The sequence below is a fragment of the Orbicella franksi genome, chromosome 15, assembly GCF_964199315.1.
Source record: "Orbicella franksi chromosome 15, jaOrbFran1.1, whole genome shotgun sequence".
NCBI lineage: Eukaryota > Metazoa > Cnidaria > Anthozoa > Scleractinia > Merulinidae > Orbicella > Orbicella franksi.
In genome coordinates, this window is record NC_138159.1 from 8,261,784 (window position 1) to 8,281,650 (window position 19,867).

A 19,867-nucleotide genomic window follows, 5' to 3' on the forward strand; every position below is an offset into this window, starting at 1 on the left:
AGTTATGCTTTCAAGACTGACTGACGAAACAGCGGAGGTGACCAAGGCTGCTTGAAAGAAAATTGACCAATGCAAAAAGTAAATCGAGAATAATGGTGGTGACCATTTTTGCAAACGGACCATGTTAACAATGCACATACAGAAAACTAGTAAACAAACAAGTTACAGACTCGTTTCATGTTTCTATTGGTTAGTTTTGGCAAATTTTGAGGCTAATTCTGAGTGGAATTTTCTTTTGGAAGTTGAGGTCCGTGGCAAACTGCATGTACAGTGCAGTCGAGTGCAAAGTAGCATAATGCAGAGTAGCGTAATGTGATTTTTTTTTTCTGGATGATGAAACGGTGCCGTCCACAACTATTTAAATAACAAATAAGAAAAAGGAAAGATCTGCTTCTAGCTATATATAGAACAACAAACAAATTAATACTGATAAGTCGACATTGTGACTTTTTATAGACCACGGCAGCAAGGACATTATGCAAACCACAACGGCAGCGAAAACGTCGCAACACAAAGGGTTTAAATAATGAGTTGTATAATGGTTCTGCACGCGTTATGAATCTTTGTACATTTCCTACCCCAACCTATGCGAAACAAACAAGTACACCACGCAATCATGATCTTAACAAACGCTTTCCTGACGAATTTAGCTGTAGCTAGTATTGATCGCGTCGCCGTCATCTTTGCTTGAGATGACCAACTTGCTGTGATCGCGGTCAAAAGAACTAGCACTGAATAGAAAATTGCGAATTTGCATAATTTCCCAAAAAAGAGGACAATCTCGTGAGACATACTCAAATTTTCTAACATTTTGTCCTGGAAATTTCCGTTCCATCTGATTTTCATCCCGGAATGTCCAGAATTTCCGGTTTAATGGTTCGCTTTTCGGAAATTGAAAAATTTCCGGATTTTCTGGGACCTTTCCCTGGAAATATTGTCGTACCATTTGTCCCCGTTTCGAAAATTTCGAAATTTTTGGTCGAATGGAAAGCGCCAATGCTGTGTCACGCAAGAAAATAGTGATCTTTACCATATAAATGCTTTATTGGCCAACCTTGTTTGTTCAAGATAGCTGGATATTGGCCTCGTTCTTTTTCCTTCTCTTGGCCAATATTCAGCCATCTTGACCTCACGCTTAGTCAATAACCCGTATTAAGACGACCATGAAAATGACTTCCCATAAGCGAGCATTCAAATTGCACATCACATGTTTGTTATACGGCATCTATTTCCTCACGAAGAACGTAATATTTTAGTTTCTACACGAAAAGTCAAACGTTTAATTTTAGGTGTGTTGCTAGGGCAACCCTCCCTCCCTGTAAACAGACCCTTAAAGTAATGGAGGATCTGCTTCAATCAGTTACGGAAAACAAAGAAAGAAAAGAAAGTTATGCTTTTGAGCAACGACTGACTGACGGAACAGCGAAGGTGATCAGGGCTGCTTAAAAGAAAATTGACCAAGCGAAAAAAATGAATTGAGAATAATGGTGGTGAGCATTTTTGCAAACGGACCATGTTAACAATGCACATACAGAAAACTAGTAAACAAACAAGTTACAGACTCGTTTCATGTTTCTATTGGTTAGTTTCGGCAAATTTTGAGGCTAATTTTGAGCGGAATTTTCTTTTTCAAGTTTAAGTCCGTGGCAAACTGCATGTACAGTGCACTCAAGTGCCAAGTAGCATAATGCAGAGTAGCGTAATGTGAATTGTTTTTCTGGATGATTAAACGGTGTCCTCCACAACCATTTAAATAACAAATAACAAAAAGGAAAGATCTGCCTCTAGCTACATATTGAACAACAAACAAATTAATAACTGAGAAAGTTCTGCTTTCTTATGTTATTATTTGGTTATATAAGGTGCTTTCAAGATTACGTTCGTGTTATTCAGATTAGTAGGGCGAAAAGAAGACAGCAACCGGGTAACATTCAGTTTTGGAGACGGTATGTTTGTCAGTTATAGTGATGACTTGAATAACAGGACGACGAAACGCACAATCAGTGAATCACTTTCAACTTACAATTTCAGTGTTGAAGCCGAATAATAACTATTTACTCCATTGAAGAGTGCGTCAATCCATCACTAAAAGCCAATCGTTCACTTGTAGTAGTGCTCTAGAGCTTGTTGTTCTATTGAGGTGTAAGAAAACAACACTTGCATCTCTGTCAAAACTGTTGTTTGGTCTTTATTTGACAGACTGCCATGGCTCACAGTACTGCGCTGCACATTGCACTGTGCCTGTTGGTTTTTAATTCGTTGTGCCATCAGACATTTGCCGCCTCATTTAAGGAGTGTACTTGGAAGAAAGAGGACGGCAAGGATAAAGGCGTCATAGCGGTGAGCCATTTTCCCGTCATCGTATTTTAACAAAATAATATTTTACCACTTGATTTTCATGTTAAAAAAAACATTCTCTGCAGTTTGAACAGACCTTGTCATTCTCTTGCCTCTTGCACTTTTTCACTCATTGATTGAAAACACAGTCTGATACGGTGCCTCTTAGATGAAATATAAATGAATTATTTTAAATTCTAGTATTTTTAACGATTTTCTTATGTGGTGAGCATTCCCATTAACTTTATGAAGAAGTTTGTTTTCCCACAAAAATACACACTTGCTTTTCAGATCATTTTTAAATGAAGCAGTGCGTTTCTTTATACTACTACGGTGTATAAATATAGTTTTAACACTTAAATTTAAGTGACACTATGGAATTGAGCGTAATATCATTGTATCAGTGTGTGGAAAGCCTAAGTTTGAAAGTTTCATGTATCGATCAAATAGAGACATCAACATTCCCCCGGGTATACCCTGAGAATTTGACAAGAGGATGTACAGGGGGAGAAGTGTGACATCAGTGGTGGACGGGGGGGGGGAGGGAGGGGAAGTTGACACCATATGGCAAGGATGGGAAGGGGAATTTGAACAAATTGTCTCGAAACCATATTGAGGCGAGAAGACAGAAAGAGACAATCCAGTTCTTTTGTAAACGTGTTCGCTAGAGATAATAGCCTTCCAAAGGTCTATGCTGTGTTTTAATCACTTTTATCTTTCATTTATATAGAAAAACAGATCTTAGAACACAGTGGAAATTCACAGTGGATGCCTAGAACTCATTTTTGCCATTATGTCCCGGGTGTAGGGGCATTTGACCGTCTGAGATGGTATTGAGGTGGGGAATTTGCTCGCCACGTTTTGCCCAGGGAACGGAAATTTGAACCACCAAAACTTTAAAAGTTCAAATGCTCGGGGGGTTGCCGGGGTTTGCTCGGAGGTTTCCTTAGAGAAAGTTGAAGTTTTGGATTGACAAAGTGCATTAACTTCCTGACCGTATCATAAAATTATCTCGATCAACAGACATGTGACTTCCACAAGTGTCACAGTAACACTCTCCTACATGTCTACTACTCTGGGAATATCAGGATCTCCGGATGCAGCCAATGCTGCAATCGTTGGTATTTTACGTTCAACGATGCCGAATGCAGCTCCCCCAGTGCTATTGATGCTGCGTTGTACCAGGCTCACGCTGGAGACCTCAACAAACACGAGCACGGCCATATTGAAGGCTACTGCGGCGGCATTCCTGCAGGAAAGGTCGCGGTGAAAATTAACGTCGGTGAATGTGTGGGCACTGGCCAGGCGCTGGGAAATGCTTATACAGGCTTTGCTTCCACTTCAAGGATCTTTATTGAAGAGGTTTCACCACCTGACCAGTAAGACGTGCTCTCACGGAACCTTAAACGAGCTGTGTTTTAGATAATAGTTAAGCAGCGAAAAATAGAAGTAAAAAAGAAACAGCTCAGGAAAGCCATGCTGTCAAAGGAAGCGAATAGATTAAGAGAAGTTTATCACTCTCTGTTCTTCTTTGTGCAATAAAGGCAAAAGGGAAAAGTAATAATTGTCATTGATGATCTTATTCTTTGTTTCTATGTCGCAGATATGTCCCGAATTTTCTGAGAGTGAAACAGTTATCGCTGAAATTTGATAAAGCTTAATTGCCGTTTTCCAGGTATTAATCATTTTTGGGGTACACCACTTTGTTTCCGAGTCCCTTACTGACTAAACGAGCACACGAGCAGAGTTGCTCATCCGGCCGGTGCTAATCTCCGGTTTATATAGCGTGAAGTGACTAGGAGTATTTCTACTCCCCGCTGGATAGGATGCTAGTACATTGCAGGGTTACTTCCAACATTAAATTCGTTAGCCTGCAAACAGGCTCCCGGCGAGCCCGCCCCGATCGTATCGCTCTCCGAATTCTTCAGTTTCGCCCTCGTCCGCTCGCTTTCCTCGCCGAATTTTTTTCCGTCCACGAAGTGAGCCTGTTTGCAGGCTATAAATTCGCCGATTCCCATTTTACGCCCGCGTGGAGAGGCACTGTGACAGTGAAGTGTCTTGCCCGAGAACACAACATAATGTCTCCGGTTAGGGCTCAAACCCAGACCGCTCGATCCGGAGTCGCGCGTATTCACCATGAGACCATCACGCCTTCCAATCCTTAACTAAAAGCAGTTCTTATGTTTTTAAGGTTAACACAGTACTCTAACACGTTTTACAAAACAAGTCATTTTATATTAGATTTCAGCAATATAATTAACAAATATGGGACAATGAAATATGTTCAATTTATTAAATTGTGATCATAAACCGCGACACGGTATTGTAGTCCTTTTACTCGAAGCTATGTAAACACATAGTCTTCACGTTTCATTCCTTTTCGTTGGTTTCACTTTACAAAATTTTAAAGAAATAGCGTTGGCGCAGGTGTCATGCCATGAAGCAAACATGAAAGAAAATTCAGGAGAACTGGAACTTTCCAAAACTTTCCCTGTTTCTGCATTAGGCAATGCAAACATACACGCCACTTTCTGTTCCCTTGAAATGACGGGTCCTGCCTCCCAGGCGTACAAACGTTACACCTTTTAAAAGCATTGTCCATACTCAGTTTTTGTCGTCAAATTTTCTCTTGATATCACACGATATGAAAATTTTATATGCTCCAACTTAGCATGAAGCTCCGTCAATTTGCCTTCATGGATGATTAATTACACTAAAACAATTTTTGAGCTGCATGGAAGTGAGAAATGAATTATCAATATGCTTGATAACGCTTTTGTCTGGACCCTCGGAGATGACATGTTTGTATTGACGACGGCGCTCGAATCTCTTTAGTGGATGGAATTTTCACCACAGCTTGGAAAACACATCAAAAATGCATTAAAGTTCATTATTAAACTCACAGTACGTGAAAATCAGAGGAATCGGGAACTAATTTTTCTAAGAAGGTTAGATATTTGAGATATACTTTAAGAATCTTGTAGTACCAGCCGGCGAGATGACTACTAAAAGGGTAAGATCATTGCAGTTACGTATTATCTCAACTTAATTGTAGTTCTACATCTCTGGACTTTTCTTTAAAGAAAAAGAGAAACCTAGTTATCGCTGAGTAATATAATTGTGAAGAGATAATTTTCTTTTGATCGCCTTATTGTCATTCTTACCAATCAAGTATACAATCTAACTTGCACTGCGAAATTTAAGGCCCCATCCACACTACACTAGAAAAATTTGAAAGCGCAGCTTTATCTATAGCCTGCGAGCAGGCTCACCTTTGAATCACACGCGCGAGCGGCGAAGAACAAAGCGATCCGGCAGGAAGGAGTCTGGTGAAGAGGCTTCTCGTCTCGCGGCTATGCCGCGCGCGCTTGGCTACTTTATTAGGGAGCTTACGAATCGACGACTTTCGGACGACGGCGCCGTTGGGTCACCTTATAGTCTCGCTTCGTCGTCCTGTAGAAATTTCAATTTACGATTCGCAGTAAAGACGACGACGTTTATGCGCGACCGGCCAATTTTTTTTGTCTCAGGAGCTCGAGAAAAAAAATACTCAAGACAGACCAACAAAACGTGCTAGCATGGCAGAAAAGAAAGCGCAGCTGTACGTCGAGAAAAATTTGGGTTCTAAAAGATTAGGCTGGCTATAAGACCACTCAAAACAACAGAGGAAAAATCGCCTAGCTCTCTAGTTGAGCTATCTAGTCCTTGTTTCTAACTGTCGACACGAATGCTAAAACCTTTTAGTCCTTTCAAATTCATTGTACACCAAAAAATGTCTTATATTTCAGTGAAGCGTGATTAAAATGAAAGATTTTTCATACAGCAATTTGCTTTTCATTCACACCGTGTCGTGCTTTGACCGCTTTCAGTGTTGGTTGAACTCATAGCGTTCGCCATGGCACTGTAGAAGGTCGTTTCTTGAACGAAAACAGGCAAATAAAATTAAAATCAAACATCAAGGACATGCCCCTAATGTGCTACTTAAATTATCTGGCAAAAATACCCGAAGTATCGAGGGAAAACTTTGCAAACTAACCTCACGGCCTCCTGTTTCCAAGACGCCGGCAAATCGCTCTCACCAACGTCGTCGACTTTGGCGCGAAGCTGGGAAGTGCTCAGAAACGCATGCGCAGTGAGCATGTCACGCAATCTAACAGCGGCGTCGTGCAAAAGTCGTCGATTCGTAAGCTCCCTATTTATAGCGGAGCTCCGGCGGTCCGAAGGGCCGCCAAGCGGAGCCCCATACTCATATGGGAAAGAAAAGGAAACCCATGAGTTGATTTTCTCATGGTTATCATGGCTAGCGGTATTGCTCGTGGGCGCGTACGCACAACGACGACGACGACGACGGCGACGGCGGAGTTGCCCAACATGGCGGCCATACTCCAAATAATAGGTTGACAGAGACATGCAGCCTTGGTTTACCGTGTACTTCCTTGATATTGGACATCCATGTTATGGATCAATTGACACCTGTCAATACAAGGTATCCGCTGACCAGTATCACGTGACCATATCGCGGGCTCAGGTTTACAGCTCCTCGAGGTCACGTGTTTTCTTGAAGTTGACCGCTGACCAAGCGCTGGTTATCGATTGGATCGCGGGCTCATATTGGGTTAGCTTGTTGGAAACAGGGCAGGATTGCTCGGAAGCCAATTTACGCTAACCCAGGATTAAAAGTTAATCGAATTATAACTTTTTCTTCCATACAAATGTGTTTTGCTGTTTTGTTTTGTGTATATGGTGATTATTAAAACTCAAAACAGAAGGCCAAACAATATACAGAAACCTCACCGCAAAGTTACAAAACTCAGATCAAAATTTTACCTTTTTCTGGGTTAGCTTAATCGGGCTTTGAAAAACCCCGGCCCAGGAGCTACGCTTTTAGGCTGGCCTAAATTTATATATTACGGTTAGGTCTACCGTCTACATTAATCCGTCATGAAAACGGAGCTTTTCAAAAATTCTCTTCAAACAGGAGAAATTTGAAAACACAGGCCTTGATTTTAGAGTGGACGCAAAATATTTTGATAACGGAGCTTTTAGGAAAACATGGCCTCACGATAATCATGTGACTTGCCTGTCTGAGTTTTCCTCAAACACAAATCCAAATGGCAAATGATTGTTACGTTTTCTCCGGCGTAGTGTTGACGGAAAATATTTGATGCATCTCCGTTTTTAAATTTATCCGGCGTAATGTGGACAAAGAAAAAGGCAGAATTATACATTTCGAAATCACTTTTTAATATTTCCGACTGGTAAGTCTTGTTTGAATGAAATGTTTCCCAAAGAGGAGGAATACGGCGCTGTTATTTACAATGTCATTTACGCACTACCGTGAGTGTATAGTCGTTATGCTTACGGCAAACTCATTTGCACCCCGCCCCTCCCTCCCCCCACCCCTCCCCCACCCAAATTCCCCAAATCAACTTTTCACTCGCGAGAAAGTAATTTTGTATTCAAGTGACTTTAGTTCGCAAGGTGATTTGGAAAGGACGTGTGTTTTAGAATCCGGAACTGGAAACGTTCTTGAGTTAAGTATCTGTTTAAGTATCTGTTTTAACTAAACAAAAAGTGCTGCATCACAGTAATAAATTGAATCAAGAAGAGAGAACTTAGGGAACATATACTCATTTACTGAACCTTTCATGGTTTCGGTTTCTACGGCGTATGCTATAAGGATGGTTTCATCGCTCATGAGCACGCGTACTGTGTCCAGGCCAGAACGTGAGTTTGCCGTAGACAAAATGAGCTTGCCCTCAAAGTGGCTTGACATGGCGCAAAAAACTGGACATGGCGCGAAAATCTTATCTGGAGAAACAAAAGTTTAGTCAGGAGTCCACCCTCTGCAAACGATTTCCATCTAGCTAGTGCCAACTTTATTCGTGTCATTAACCAATCACATTTCAGGAAATAGCAGCACATTTCCAACATCCAGTCATATTACAGAAAAATGACATCATATTTTCAACCACCAATGAAGTAACTTATGACGTAATTGGTCTATCATAATTACATTCACACGCGCAGGCCACTCGAGAAGTTTATTTGACTTGTCAGCATTTTAGAAGATGGCCTTTTGCAGACAGCTGATCAGTAGACAATTAGGCATTGACGCTACACCCCCGGGCTTTTTAGTCCCACGTTTGCATTACTCTTATTTTTTTCCTATAGATAAATAATAATTACACAACTCGCATGAAGACAAATGCCTTCATTAGTCTTGTAAGTGTCCGTTCAATTCGCCTTAAAAGATAATAGCCTGTTCAGGTAGGATAACAGAGTCTAATCATTCAACGTTTAAGATAATAGTCCATTGTCATGTTCCTGCGTTAAGTTTTCAACCCGTATGCAAATTACGTTATCCCGCGGCCAATGGGACAAATTATTTGCATCGCGCGCTTAACTTAAATTTAGGGGTAACGGTTCCATTGTAACTCAAAGGTTTATAAAATACGATCGAGTGAACACTATAGTTTTGCTTATTATAAATCCGTCTAGTGTAACTTCTTGTATACTGGTAGAATTTCTTCAAGTCCGTCAGCGAGCTATTCAAAATCAAAACCACTTCTTTTCAAAACCCGTAACCGCCTTCAAATTCCAGGTCTGACTGAATCACGTATTGATATAAAAAACACAAAGGTTCATTCTCGTTTCTATTCATTATCAGTGATCTATTCAAAATCAAAAGAGTTTCTATTCAATGCTTATACCCTCCTTGAAATTCCAGGTTGTGATTAAATCATGTAGTGGTATTGAAAAGCACAAAGGGTTATTCAATTTCAGTGACCTATTTCAAAGTCAAAATAATTTCTTTTCAAAACCCTTAGCCGTCTTCAAATTCCAGGTCTGATTAAATCATGTAAGTTAAAGTGTGGAGTTATCTTTTCCATTCAATTTCAACGACCTATTTCAAAGTAATGGTACGGATTTGTGTTCGCCCGACATATACTCCCATTTCAAGTTATATTTATTACCTCTTGAGAATCGTTGTCTTGGTCCGCGTTCTCAATAGAACGGACAGCCGTCAAGAGTGGTTCATCAATCACATTCATTGTTGGTTTTGAGGACGCTGTCAAACTGAATTTTATGACGCTGCAGTTTTGATGATCGATAATCGATTTTGTGAATAATAAATGCGCGTCTCCACGTGCTCGAGCACAAAATTAAAAGAACTCGGGAAAGCATGTTGGCTCATTGACTTTTATTAATGTGGTGGCTCCTAAAAGAGCCGTTTGTTTTTTACCTACATAAAGTATGTAGGATTTTAGAACGCCGCCATTCCCTACTAACCCTTGTTCGCCTGTCATACTGTTTCTTCTTTCCTCTCCCTTTTTCTGGATGCGCTCAAACCAAACGATTGTTGCGAGTAAAGGAGATGAATAGGTCCACACGTTATATGGAATTTATCAGACAATCACCGCTCAGCACGTTTCAATAGCATGACATCATATTTGACCAATCACAGCATTTTGTAACCAAATAAGGAAATCAACCTTTGTGAAGGACGCCGTCAAACTAGTTTGACAGCGTCCTGATTTTCCTACCTTTGCTATTCTGACCAATCATAGGATATTGTGACCAAATAAGGAATCGAATGACGAACCTGTCTCACCAAGCCTCAACATTTTCATCGCTTGTTTCACGAAATGTTGGGCTCGACTTCGTTTGTATGCAGCTCTGGACATGCTACAAGAACGAGTACAGCACACAGACACCGACAGCATTATTTTTTCCAGTTTACCTCATGAAAACAATCCTCCCCTTGACGACTTTCTCGGTGATTTCAAGGACGAGTTGGGAGAAGACGATTTCATCACTGAATTTGCATCCGGGCGACCGAAAAATTATGGCTACTTCACGAAGAAAGAAAAAGAAGAATGCAAAGTGAGGGGAGTCTCTTTAAACAGTGAAGGTGTCAAGCAGGTAAATTACCAAGTGTTGCGGCAAAATGGTTTAGACGAAATTGGACGCCCCCTCGAGAAAACGCGACAAACTGATACTTACAACCCTTATCGCATCGCCCGAAACTCCAAAGAGTACTTATTGGCCACACTCAGTCAGAAGAAAAAGTACCAGCTTGTGTACGAAAAACGGGTCATAGATCCCTATGGCTATGAGAGAATAACAAACGAGGACGTGGACATGATTGAACTGTTGTGCCATTGGTAAACACTTTTGCAAATATTTTCATTCACAAGTTGAGCGCAAACCACTAGGGAGTTGCACATGTCTCTGTCCTGTAATTTTAGGGAAACATTTGATGTCAAAATTGGTTAACTTTGAAATTGCGTGATTTCTTTCTATATGTTAGAAACCAGGCTTTTCACTCGACTAACACGGAAACGAGATTAATGACGTCATTCCTCAACCATCAAAGGGGGCGGGGATTCTGGTTACCATGGATACGTCAAGCTCAAGAGAACAGTAGAACTCCTTTCTATAACAATACCTTTTTATTTGCATCACAATACCTGTCAAATCCGTACTGGACTAGACCAGACTGGACTAGACCATACCACTACTACTGACAAGTCGACGTTGTGACTTTTTATGGACCACGGCGGCAAGGACGTTACACAAACCACAACGACAGCGAAAACGTCGCAAAACAAAGGGTTTAAATAATGAGTTTTATTATATGACTAGCTCCGTGAGCGGACAAGATGAATCAAATCCTGCGCTGTGATTGGCTACCCGAGCGGGCAAGATGGAACTATCTTGCCCGCTCGGGACTACCCGCCGTGTCCCGCAAGAAAAATTTCCCCGAAAGCCATATAATAAATACTTTATTGACCGAGGTTGTTCGGTCAAGATGGCTGGATATTGGCCTCCTTCTTTTTTTGCGATTTTATGGACCTCGACTCCGTCTCGGTCCATAAACACGCAAAAAAAGAACTTGGCCAATATCCAGCCATCTTGACCTCACACTTGGTCAATAACCCATACGTACAATGGTTCTGCACGCGTTATAAATTTTGTACATTTCCTACCCCAACCTATGCAAAACAAACAAGTACACCGCGGGAGCATTATTTTAATAAAACGCTTTCTTGACGAATTTAGCTGTACCTGGTATTGATCGGCATATAATTAAGTGTGAACGTTCTAAAGTAAAATATTAACCCATTTTCATACACGCGTCGCCGTCATCCTTGCTTGAGATGTCCAACTTGCTGTGATCGCGGTCAAAAGAACTAGCGCTGAATAGAAAATTGCGAATTTGCATAATTCCCGAAAAAGAGGACAACCTCGTGAGGCATACTCAAATTTTTGAACATTTTGTCCTGGAAATTTCCGTTCCATTTGATTTTCATTCCGGAATTTCCAGAATTTCCTTTTGAATGGTTCGCTTTTCGGAAATTGAACAATTTCCGGATTTTCTAGGATCTTAGCCTGAAAATTATCATACCACTTGTCCCCGTTTCGAAAATTTCGGAATTTTTGGAAAGCGCCCCCGCTGCTTTCGAATGGAAAGCGCCCCTGCTGTGTCCCCCTAGAAAATAGTGTTCTTTACCATATAAATCCTTTATTGACCAAACTTGTTCGTTCAAGATGGCTTGATATTGGCCTCGTTCCTTTTTCTTGTCTTTGCCAACATTCAGCTATCTTGACCTCACGCTTGGTGAATAAACCGTATTAAAACGACCATGAAAATGACTTCCCATAAGCTAACACTCAAATTGCATATCACATGTTTGTCTCTGGACCAATGAAAATGAAACAAAAAAGGTGCACAGTAGTTAAATTGATGGAATATCGCAAAAGTGCGGCGCTTTTAATGCGTGTTTTAAGGCGAGTTCAACCACACGGCATCTATTTCCTCACGAAGAACGCAATATTTTAGTTTCTACACGAAAATGCAAACGTTCAATTTTAGGTGTGTTGCTAGGAAAACCCTCCCTTCTTGTAAACAGGCCCTTAAAGTAATAGAGGATCTGCTTCATTTAATTACGGATAACAAAGAAAGAAAAGACAGTTCTGTTTTTAAGCAACGACTGACTGACGGAACATAATTTCCGAAAAAGAGGACAACCTCGTGAGGCACTCTCAAATTTTCGAACATTTTGTCCTGGAAATTTCCGTTCCCTTATTTTCATCCCTCAATTTCCAAAATTTCCGGTTCAATGGTTCGCTTGTCGGAAATTGAAGAATTTCCGGATTTTCTGCCGGACCTAGAAATTGTCGTACCATTTGTCCCCGTTTGGAAAATTTCGAAATTTTTCGTCGAATGGAAAGCGCCCCTGCTGTGTCCTGCAAGAAAATAGTGTTCTTTACCATATAAATTCTCTATTGACCAAACTTGTTCGTTCACGATGGCTGGATATTGGCCTCGTTCTTTTTTCTTGTCTTTGCCAACATCCAGCCATCTTGACCTCACGCTTGGTCAATAACCCGTATTAAGACGACCATAAAAATGACTTCCAATAAGCGATCACTCAAATTGCACATCACATGTTTGTCTCTGGGCCAATGAAAATAAAAAACAAAAAAGGTGCACAGTAGTTAAATTGATGGAATATCGCAAAAGTGCGGCGTTTTTAATGCGTGTTTTTAGGCGAGTTCAACCATACGGCATCTATTTCCTCACGAAGAACGTGATGTTTTAGTTTCTACACGAAAAATCAAACGTTCAATTTTAGGTGTGTTGCTAGGGTAACCCTCCCTCCTTGTAAACAGGCCCTTAAGGTAATGGAGGATCTGTACGGGTCCGCAAATGATCCCAGGACCGCAAATGATCCCCAAATTGGACCGCAAATGATCCCGGACCGGAAATGATCCCCATTTTGGACCGCAAATGATCCCGATCAAAAAATAAGGAATGGCATGGATGGTGGAATGGTGTGGATAGAGAATTGGCGTACGTGAATACCGATGTTTTTATTTAAGCCATCTTATAATTATAATGGCTTACAACTTGATTCTTTTTTTTTTTCATACTTTCGACTAAACTTTGTTGCTAACTACGATGTTATGAATATCACCACTCAATCATCAAAACACGACTTGGCTTACATTTCTTTGCAATTCTCAGTAAAATTATGATCAGTGCACCATACGCTACATATCCTCCTTTGTTACACATTGATATTTCGGTGTTATAATTAAATCACATTTTATCAGCCATTAACGCCACTCGTCTAAAGTTTTAAACTAAAATCTAACCATGAAGCAACTATTACAGAAGACGCTGTCACCTGAGTAGACCCACAAGCCTACAACGCTTCATCACTCTGTAAAACACCCAGTGTGTAGCACTGGAAATTTGAACAAATTTATTTTATAATTTTTCCTTGGTCGTATTTTGGCTTTAATTCCTCGGAAATGACTACTTGAGTATTCTAAGAAGCCAAAATTCCAAGCTATAGTTATGAAGTTCAGCTTCATGACCACGCAAGGCCAAGGCTTGCGCTTCGTTTTGACAATTAGTTGTTTGATAGATCTTTGATACTATCGCCACCGGAATTTCGAGAATGTTTACAAGTATGTGTTTTTCTAAGACTTCTAATTCAATAGATCGTCTTCACGTGACGTGTTTTTATATTCATCAGGCATAAGAGGCGGTATATTTATATCTGTTTACAATTAGCGTGCTTCGTTTGGAAACTAGAGCATTTTGAATTTCAGAGTTATGGAGCTTGCGTGACACAAGGCTACGATCGAGTTTGTTGAAAAATATATATTTATCTCATAATTTTGAGCCTTTTTAGAAGTTAGAGCATTAGGAAAAGTGCTTATGTAAATGCTTGTTTGTTTAGTACTGATAGTCAGTCGCCTAGAAAGCCAAAGTAAGTTTCAGATGTTTACACTATATTCCGGCCGCCATATTGGTGTACCACGGATGTACACCAACATGGCGTTTTCTTACTGGACTCTGTAAATTTCTGGGAAACATTTACGACGAATATCTGACGTTTGGGGAAACGCAAAGGCCTGAAACTTGGAGAAGTATCTTATTTAGTTATCTTCTATAGCGTACATCACAACTTCTTAGCTTTTTCCATTGGTTGGTTTTCGATTTATTATTTCTGTTATTGCGTGAAAGTGAAAACGATCTGTACCCTTCGAAGAACAAAACAGCAATTGTGGAAAGTTTTTCTTGCAAAATGATAAAATATGTTTTTTAGTTCATTATTTTTGTACATGTTCTCACCTTCCTCTGATATAAATCCATGCCATTCCTTATTTTTTGATCGGGATCATTTGCGGTCCAATATGGGGATCATTTGCGGTCCGGGATCATTTGCGGTCCTGGGATCATTTGCGGACCCGTACAGATCTGCTTTAATTAATTCCGGATAACAAAGAAAGAAAAGAAAGTTATGCTTTCAAGACTGACTGACGGAACAGCGAAGGTGACCAAGACTGCTTGAAAGAAAATTGACCAATGCAAAAAATAAATTGACAATAACGGTGGTGACCTTCTTTGCAAACGGACCATGTTAACAATGCACATACAGAAAACTAGTAAACAAACAAGTTACAGACTCATTTCATGTTTCTATTGGTTAGTTTCGGCAAATTTTGAGGCTAACTTTGAGTGGAAGTTTCTTTCGGATGTTGAGGTCCGTGGCAAAGTGCATGTACAGTGCAGCCCAGTGCAAAGCAGTATAATGCAGAGTAGCGTAATGTGATTTTTTTTCTGGATGATGAAATGGTGTCCTCCACAACAATTTAAATAACAAATAACAAAAAGGAAACATCTGCTTCTAGCTATATTTCGACAAATACCAGCTACAGCTAAATTCGTGAAGAAAGCGTTTTATAAAAATAATGCCCCTGCGGTGTACTTGTTTGTTTTGCATAGGTTGGCTAAGAAATGTGCAAAGATTTATAACGCGTGCAGAACCATTGTTCGACTCATTAAACCCTTTGTTTTCCGACCTCTTCGCTTCGCACCGTTGTGGTTTGTATAAGGTCCATGCTGTTGTGGTCTATAAAAAGTCACGATGTCGACATATCATTGTTCCGTTTGCTTCTATATTTGCGATTTAAACCTCGAAGTCATTGAAAAATTCCAAGCAAACAAAACCGTGCGGCTTGTCGTTTTCCACACTGGAAAAGTCAGTACCATTCGCCCATGGAAATTTCCGGAAATTCACACCGGAATTTTAAGTCGAATGGAAAGCTTCCATTGTCGTACCATTTGCCCCCGTTTCGAAAATTTCGGAATTTTTGGTCGAATGGAAAGCGCCACTGCTGTGTCCCGCAAGAAAGTAGTGATCTTACCATATAAATCCTTTATTGACCAACCTTGTTTGTTCAAGATGGCTGGATATTGGCCTCGTTCTTTTTCCTTCTCTTGGCCAATATCTAGCCATCTTGACCTCACGCTTAGTCAATAACCCGTATTAAGACGACCATGAAAATGACTTCCTATAAGCGAGTACTCAAATTGCACATCACATGTTTGTTATACGGCATCTATTTCCTCATGAAGAACGTAATATTTTACTTTCTACACGAAAAATCAAACGTTTAATTTTAGGTGTGTTGCTAGGGTAACCCTCCCTCCTTGTAACCAGGCTCTTAAAGTAATGGAGGATCTGCTTCAATCAATTACGGAAAACAAAGAAAGAAAAGAAAGTTATGCTTTTGAGCAACGACTGACTGACGGAACAGCGAAGGTGATCAGGGCTGCTTAAAAGAAAATTGACCAAGCGAAAAAAATAAATCGAGAATAATGGTGGTGAGCATTTTTGCAAACGGACCATGTTAACAATGCACATACAGAAAACTAGTAAACAAACAAGTTACAGACTCGTTTCATGTTTCTATTGGTTAGTTTCGGCAAATTTTGAGGCTAATTTTGAGTGGAATTTTCTTTTTCAAGTTTAAGTCCGTGGCAAACTGCATGTACAGTGCACTCAAGTGCCAAGTAGCATAATGCAGAGTAGCGTAATGTGAATTGTTTTTCTGGATTATTAAACGGTGTCCTCCACAACCATTTAAATAACAAATAAGAAAAAGAAAAGATCTGCCTCTAGCTACATATTGAACAACAAACAAAGTAATAAGAAAGTTCTGCTTTCTTATGTTGCTATTTGGTTATATAAGGTGCTTTCAAGAGTACGTTCGTGTTATTCAGATTAGTAGGGCTGAAAGAAGACAGCAACCGGATAACATTCAGTTTTGGAGACGGTATGTTTGTCAGTTATAGTGATGACTTGAATAACAGGACGACGAAACGCACAATCAGTGAATCACTTTCAACTTACAATTTCAGTGTTGAAGCCGAATAATAACTATTTACTCCATTGAAGAGTGCCTCTATCCATCACTAAAAGCCAATCGTCCACTTGTAGTAGTGCTCGAGAGCTTGTTATTCTATTGAGGTGTAAGAAATCCCTGTCAAAACTGTTGTTTGGTCTTTATTTGACAGACTGCCATGGCTCACAGTCCTGCCCTGCACATTGCACTGTGCCTGTTGGTTTTTAGTTCGTTGTGCCATCAGACATTTGCCGCCTCATTTAAGGAGTGTACTTGGAAGAAAGAGGACGGCAAGGATGAAGGCGTCATAGCGGTGAGCCATTTTCCCGTCATCGCATTTTAACAAAACAACATTTTAACACTTGATTTTCATGTTCAAAAAAACATTCTCTGCAGTTTGAACAGACCTAGTCATTCTCTTGCCTTTTGCACTTTTGTACTCATTGATTGAAAAGACAGTCTGGTACGGTGCCTCTTAGATGAAATATAAATGAATTATTTTAAATTCTAGTATCTTTTAAGGATTTTGGTATGTGGTGAGCATTCCCATTAGCCTTATGAAGAAGTTTGTTTTCCCACAAAAATACACACTTGCTTTTCAGATCATTTTTAAATGAAGCAGTGCGTTTCTTTATACTACTACGGTGTATAAATATAGTTTTAACACTTAAATTTTGATGACACTATGGAATTGAGCGTAATATCGTTGTATCAATGTGTGAAAAGCCTAAGTTTTAAAGATTCATGTATCGATCAAATAGAGACATCAACATTCCCCCGGGTATACCCTGGGAATTTGACAAGAGGATGTACGGGGGGAGAAGTGTGACATCAGAGGTGGCTGGGAGGGGGAGGGGGAATTGACACCATATGGAAAGGGTGGGAAGGGGAATTTGAACAAATTGTCTCGAAACCATATTGAGGCGAGAAGACAGAAAGGGACAATCCAGTTCTTTTGTAAACGTTGTCGCTGAAGATAATAGCCTTCCAAAGGTCTATGCTGTGTTTTAATCACTTTTATCTTTCATTTATATAGAAAAACAGATCTTAGAACACAGTGGAAATTCACACTAGATGCCTAGACTTCATTTTTGCCATTATGTCCCGGGTGTAGGGGCATTTGACCGTCTGAGATGGTATTGAGGTGGGGAATTTGCTCGCCACGTTTTGCCCAGGGAATGGAAATTTGAACCACCAAAACTTTAAAAGTTCAAATGCTCGGGAGGTTGCCGGGGTTTGCTCGGATGTTTCCTTAGAGAAAGTTGAAGTTTTGGATTGACAAAGCGCATGAACTTCCTGACCGTATCATAAAATTATCTCGATCAACAGACATGTGAATTCCACAAGTGTCACAGTAACACTCTCCTACATGTCTACTACTCTGGGAATATCAGGATCTCCGGAAGCAGCCAATGCTGCAATCGTTGGTATTTTACGTTCAACGATGCCGAATGCAGCTCCCCCAGTGCTATTGATGCTGCATTGCTCCAGGCTCACGCTGGAGACCTCAACAAACACGAGCATGGCCATATTGAAGGCTACTGCGGCGGCATTCCTGCAGGAAATGTCGCGGTGAAAATTAACGTCGGTGAATGTGTGGGCACTGGCCAGGCGCTGGGAAATGCTTATACAGGCTTTGGTTCCACTTCAAGGATCTTTATTGAAGAGGTTTCACCATCTGACCAGTAAGACGTGCTCTCACGGAACCTTAAACGAGCTGTGTTTTAGATAATAGTTCAGCAGCGAAAAAAAGAAGTAAAAAAGAAACAGCTCAGGAAAGCCATGCTGTCAAAGGAAGCGAATAGATTAAGAGAAGTTTATCACTCTCTGTTCTTCTTTGTGCAATAAAGGCAAAAGGGAAAAGTAATAATTGTCATTGATGATCTTATTCTTTGTTTCTATGTCGCAGATGTGTCCCGACTTTTCTGAGAGTGAAACACTAATCGCGGAAATTTGATAAAGCCTAATCGCAGTATTCCAGTTATTAATCATTTTTGGGGTACACCACTTTGTTTCTGAGCCCCCTACTGACTAAACGAGCACACGAGCCAAGTGGCCCATGAGGCCGGCGCTAAACCCGGTTTCTGTAGCATGAAGCGACTAGGAGTATTTCTACTTTTTCTCCGCTGGATGGGGTGCTAGTTCATCGCAGGGTAACCCACTACCATTGAATTCGCTAGCCTTCAAACAGGCTCCCGACGAGCCCGCCCCTATCGCTTCGCTCTCCGAATTCTTCAGTTTCGCCCCCGTCCACTCGCTTTCCTCGCTGAATTTTTTTCCGTCTTCGCCGTGAGCCTGTTTGCAGGCTATAAATTCGCCGATTGCCATTTTACGCCCGCGTGGAGAGGCACTGTGACAGTGAAGTGTCTTGCCTAAGAACACAGCATTATGTCTCCGGTCAGGGCTCGAACCGAGTCCACTCGATCCGGAGTCGCGCGTATTCACCATGAGACCATCACGCCTTCCAATCCTTAACTAAAAGCAGTTCTTATGTTTTTAAGATTAACACAGTACTCTAACACGTTTTACAAAACGAGTCATTTTATATTAGATTTCAGCAATATAATTAACAAATATGGAACAATGAAATATGTTCAATTTATAAAATTGTGATCATAACCGCGACATGGTATTGTAGTCCTTTTACTCGAAGCTATGTAAACACATAGTCTGCACGTTTCATTCCATTTCGTTGGTTTCACTTTACAAAATTTTAAAGAAATAGCGTTGGCGCAGGTGTCATGCCATGAAGCAATATGAAAGAAAATTCAGGAGAAGTGGAACTTTCCAAAACTTTCCCTGTTTCTGCATTAGGCAATGCAAACATACACGCCACTTTCTGTTCCCTTGAAATGACGCGTCCTGCCTCCCAGGCGTACAAACGTTACACCTTTTAAAAGCATTGTCCATACTCAGTTTTTGTCGTCAAATTTTCTCTTGATATCACACGATATGAAAATTTTATATGCTGTCATACAACACCTCTACTCGCAGAATTACCTTGGTTTCCAGTGCGCGCCAGGATACATTATAAGATACTCTTGATAACTTTTAAAATTTTGCATGGCCTATCACCTAAGTACCTTTCAGATTTAATTAGTATTCAACAGCCTTCGTCCTACCATTTGAGGCGCAACGACAATGGTCGTTTGTTGGAAAGACCAAGTGTGAATGCCAAAAAAAACACTGGGAGACAGAGCTTTCCAGGTAGCTGCTCCTTTCCTATGGAATAAGCTGCCAAGGTCCGCGCGCGAAGCAACGAACTTAGAATCTTTTAAGACTTTAATTAAAACAGATACTTAAACAGATACTTAACTCA

The 19,867-nt window shown here is 40.5% G+C and overlaps 2 protein-coding genes across 3 annotated transcripts; both read left to right on the forward strand.

Annotated features, from left to right (window-relative positions):
• Positions 1-1,903: 1,903 nt before the first annotated feature.
• LOC145470886 (collagen triple helix repeat-containing protein 1-like) lies at positions 1,904-18,418 on the forward strand. 2 transcript variants are annotated; one of them, XM_081454767.1, is made up of 3 exons: positions 1,904-1,946; positions 2,200-2,340; positions 3,361-3,901. In XM_081454767.1, the coding sequence occupies exons 2-3, from the start codon at positions 2,206-2,208 to the stop codon at positions 3,718-3,720; spliced, it is 495 nt and encodes a 164-aa protein (XP_081310893.1). In that variant the 5' UTR covers positions 1,904-1,946; positions 2,200-2,205; the 3' UTR covers positions 3,721-3,901. The 2 variants fall into 2 exon arrangements, 1 of the variants encoding a protein (XP_081310893.1); XR_014042542.1 differs by adding an exon at positions 18,313-18,418 and having other exon boundaries at positions 1,910-2,340; positions 3,361-3,903.
• Positions 16,407-18,418, forward strand: LOC145470885 (collagen triple helix repeat-containing protein 1-like). Its single transcript, XM_081454766.1, has 3 exons — positions 16,407-16,479; positions 16,721-16,861; positions 17,878-18,418. The coding sequence occupies exons 2-3, from the start codon at positions 16,727-16,729 to the stop codon at positions 18,235-18,237; spliced, it is 495 nt and encodes a 164-aa protein (XP_081310892.1). The 5' UTR covers positions 16,407-16,479; positions 16,721-16,726; the 3' UTR covers positions 18,238-18,418.
• Positions 18,419-19,867: the final 1,449 nt, after the last annotated feature.

Coding starts and splice junctions, on each gene's coding strand:
- LOC145470886 (XM_081454767.1), top strand. CDS start 2,206: ATGGCTCACAGTACTGCGCTGCACATTGCACTGTGCCTGTTGGTTTTT. Junction 2,341..3,360: donor AGGATAAAGGCGTCATAGCG/GTGAGCCATTTT, acceptor CTCGATCAACAG/ACATGTGACTTCCACAAGTG.
- LOC145470885 (XM_081454766.1), top strand. CDS start 16,727: ATGGCTCACAGTCCTGCCCTGCACATTGCACTGTGCCTGTTGGTTTTT. Junction 16,862..17,877: donor AGGATGAAGGCGTCATAGCG/GTGAGCCATTTT, acceptor CTCGATCAACAG/ACATGTGAATTCCACAAGTG.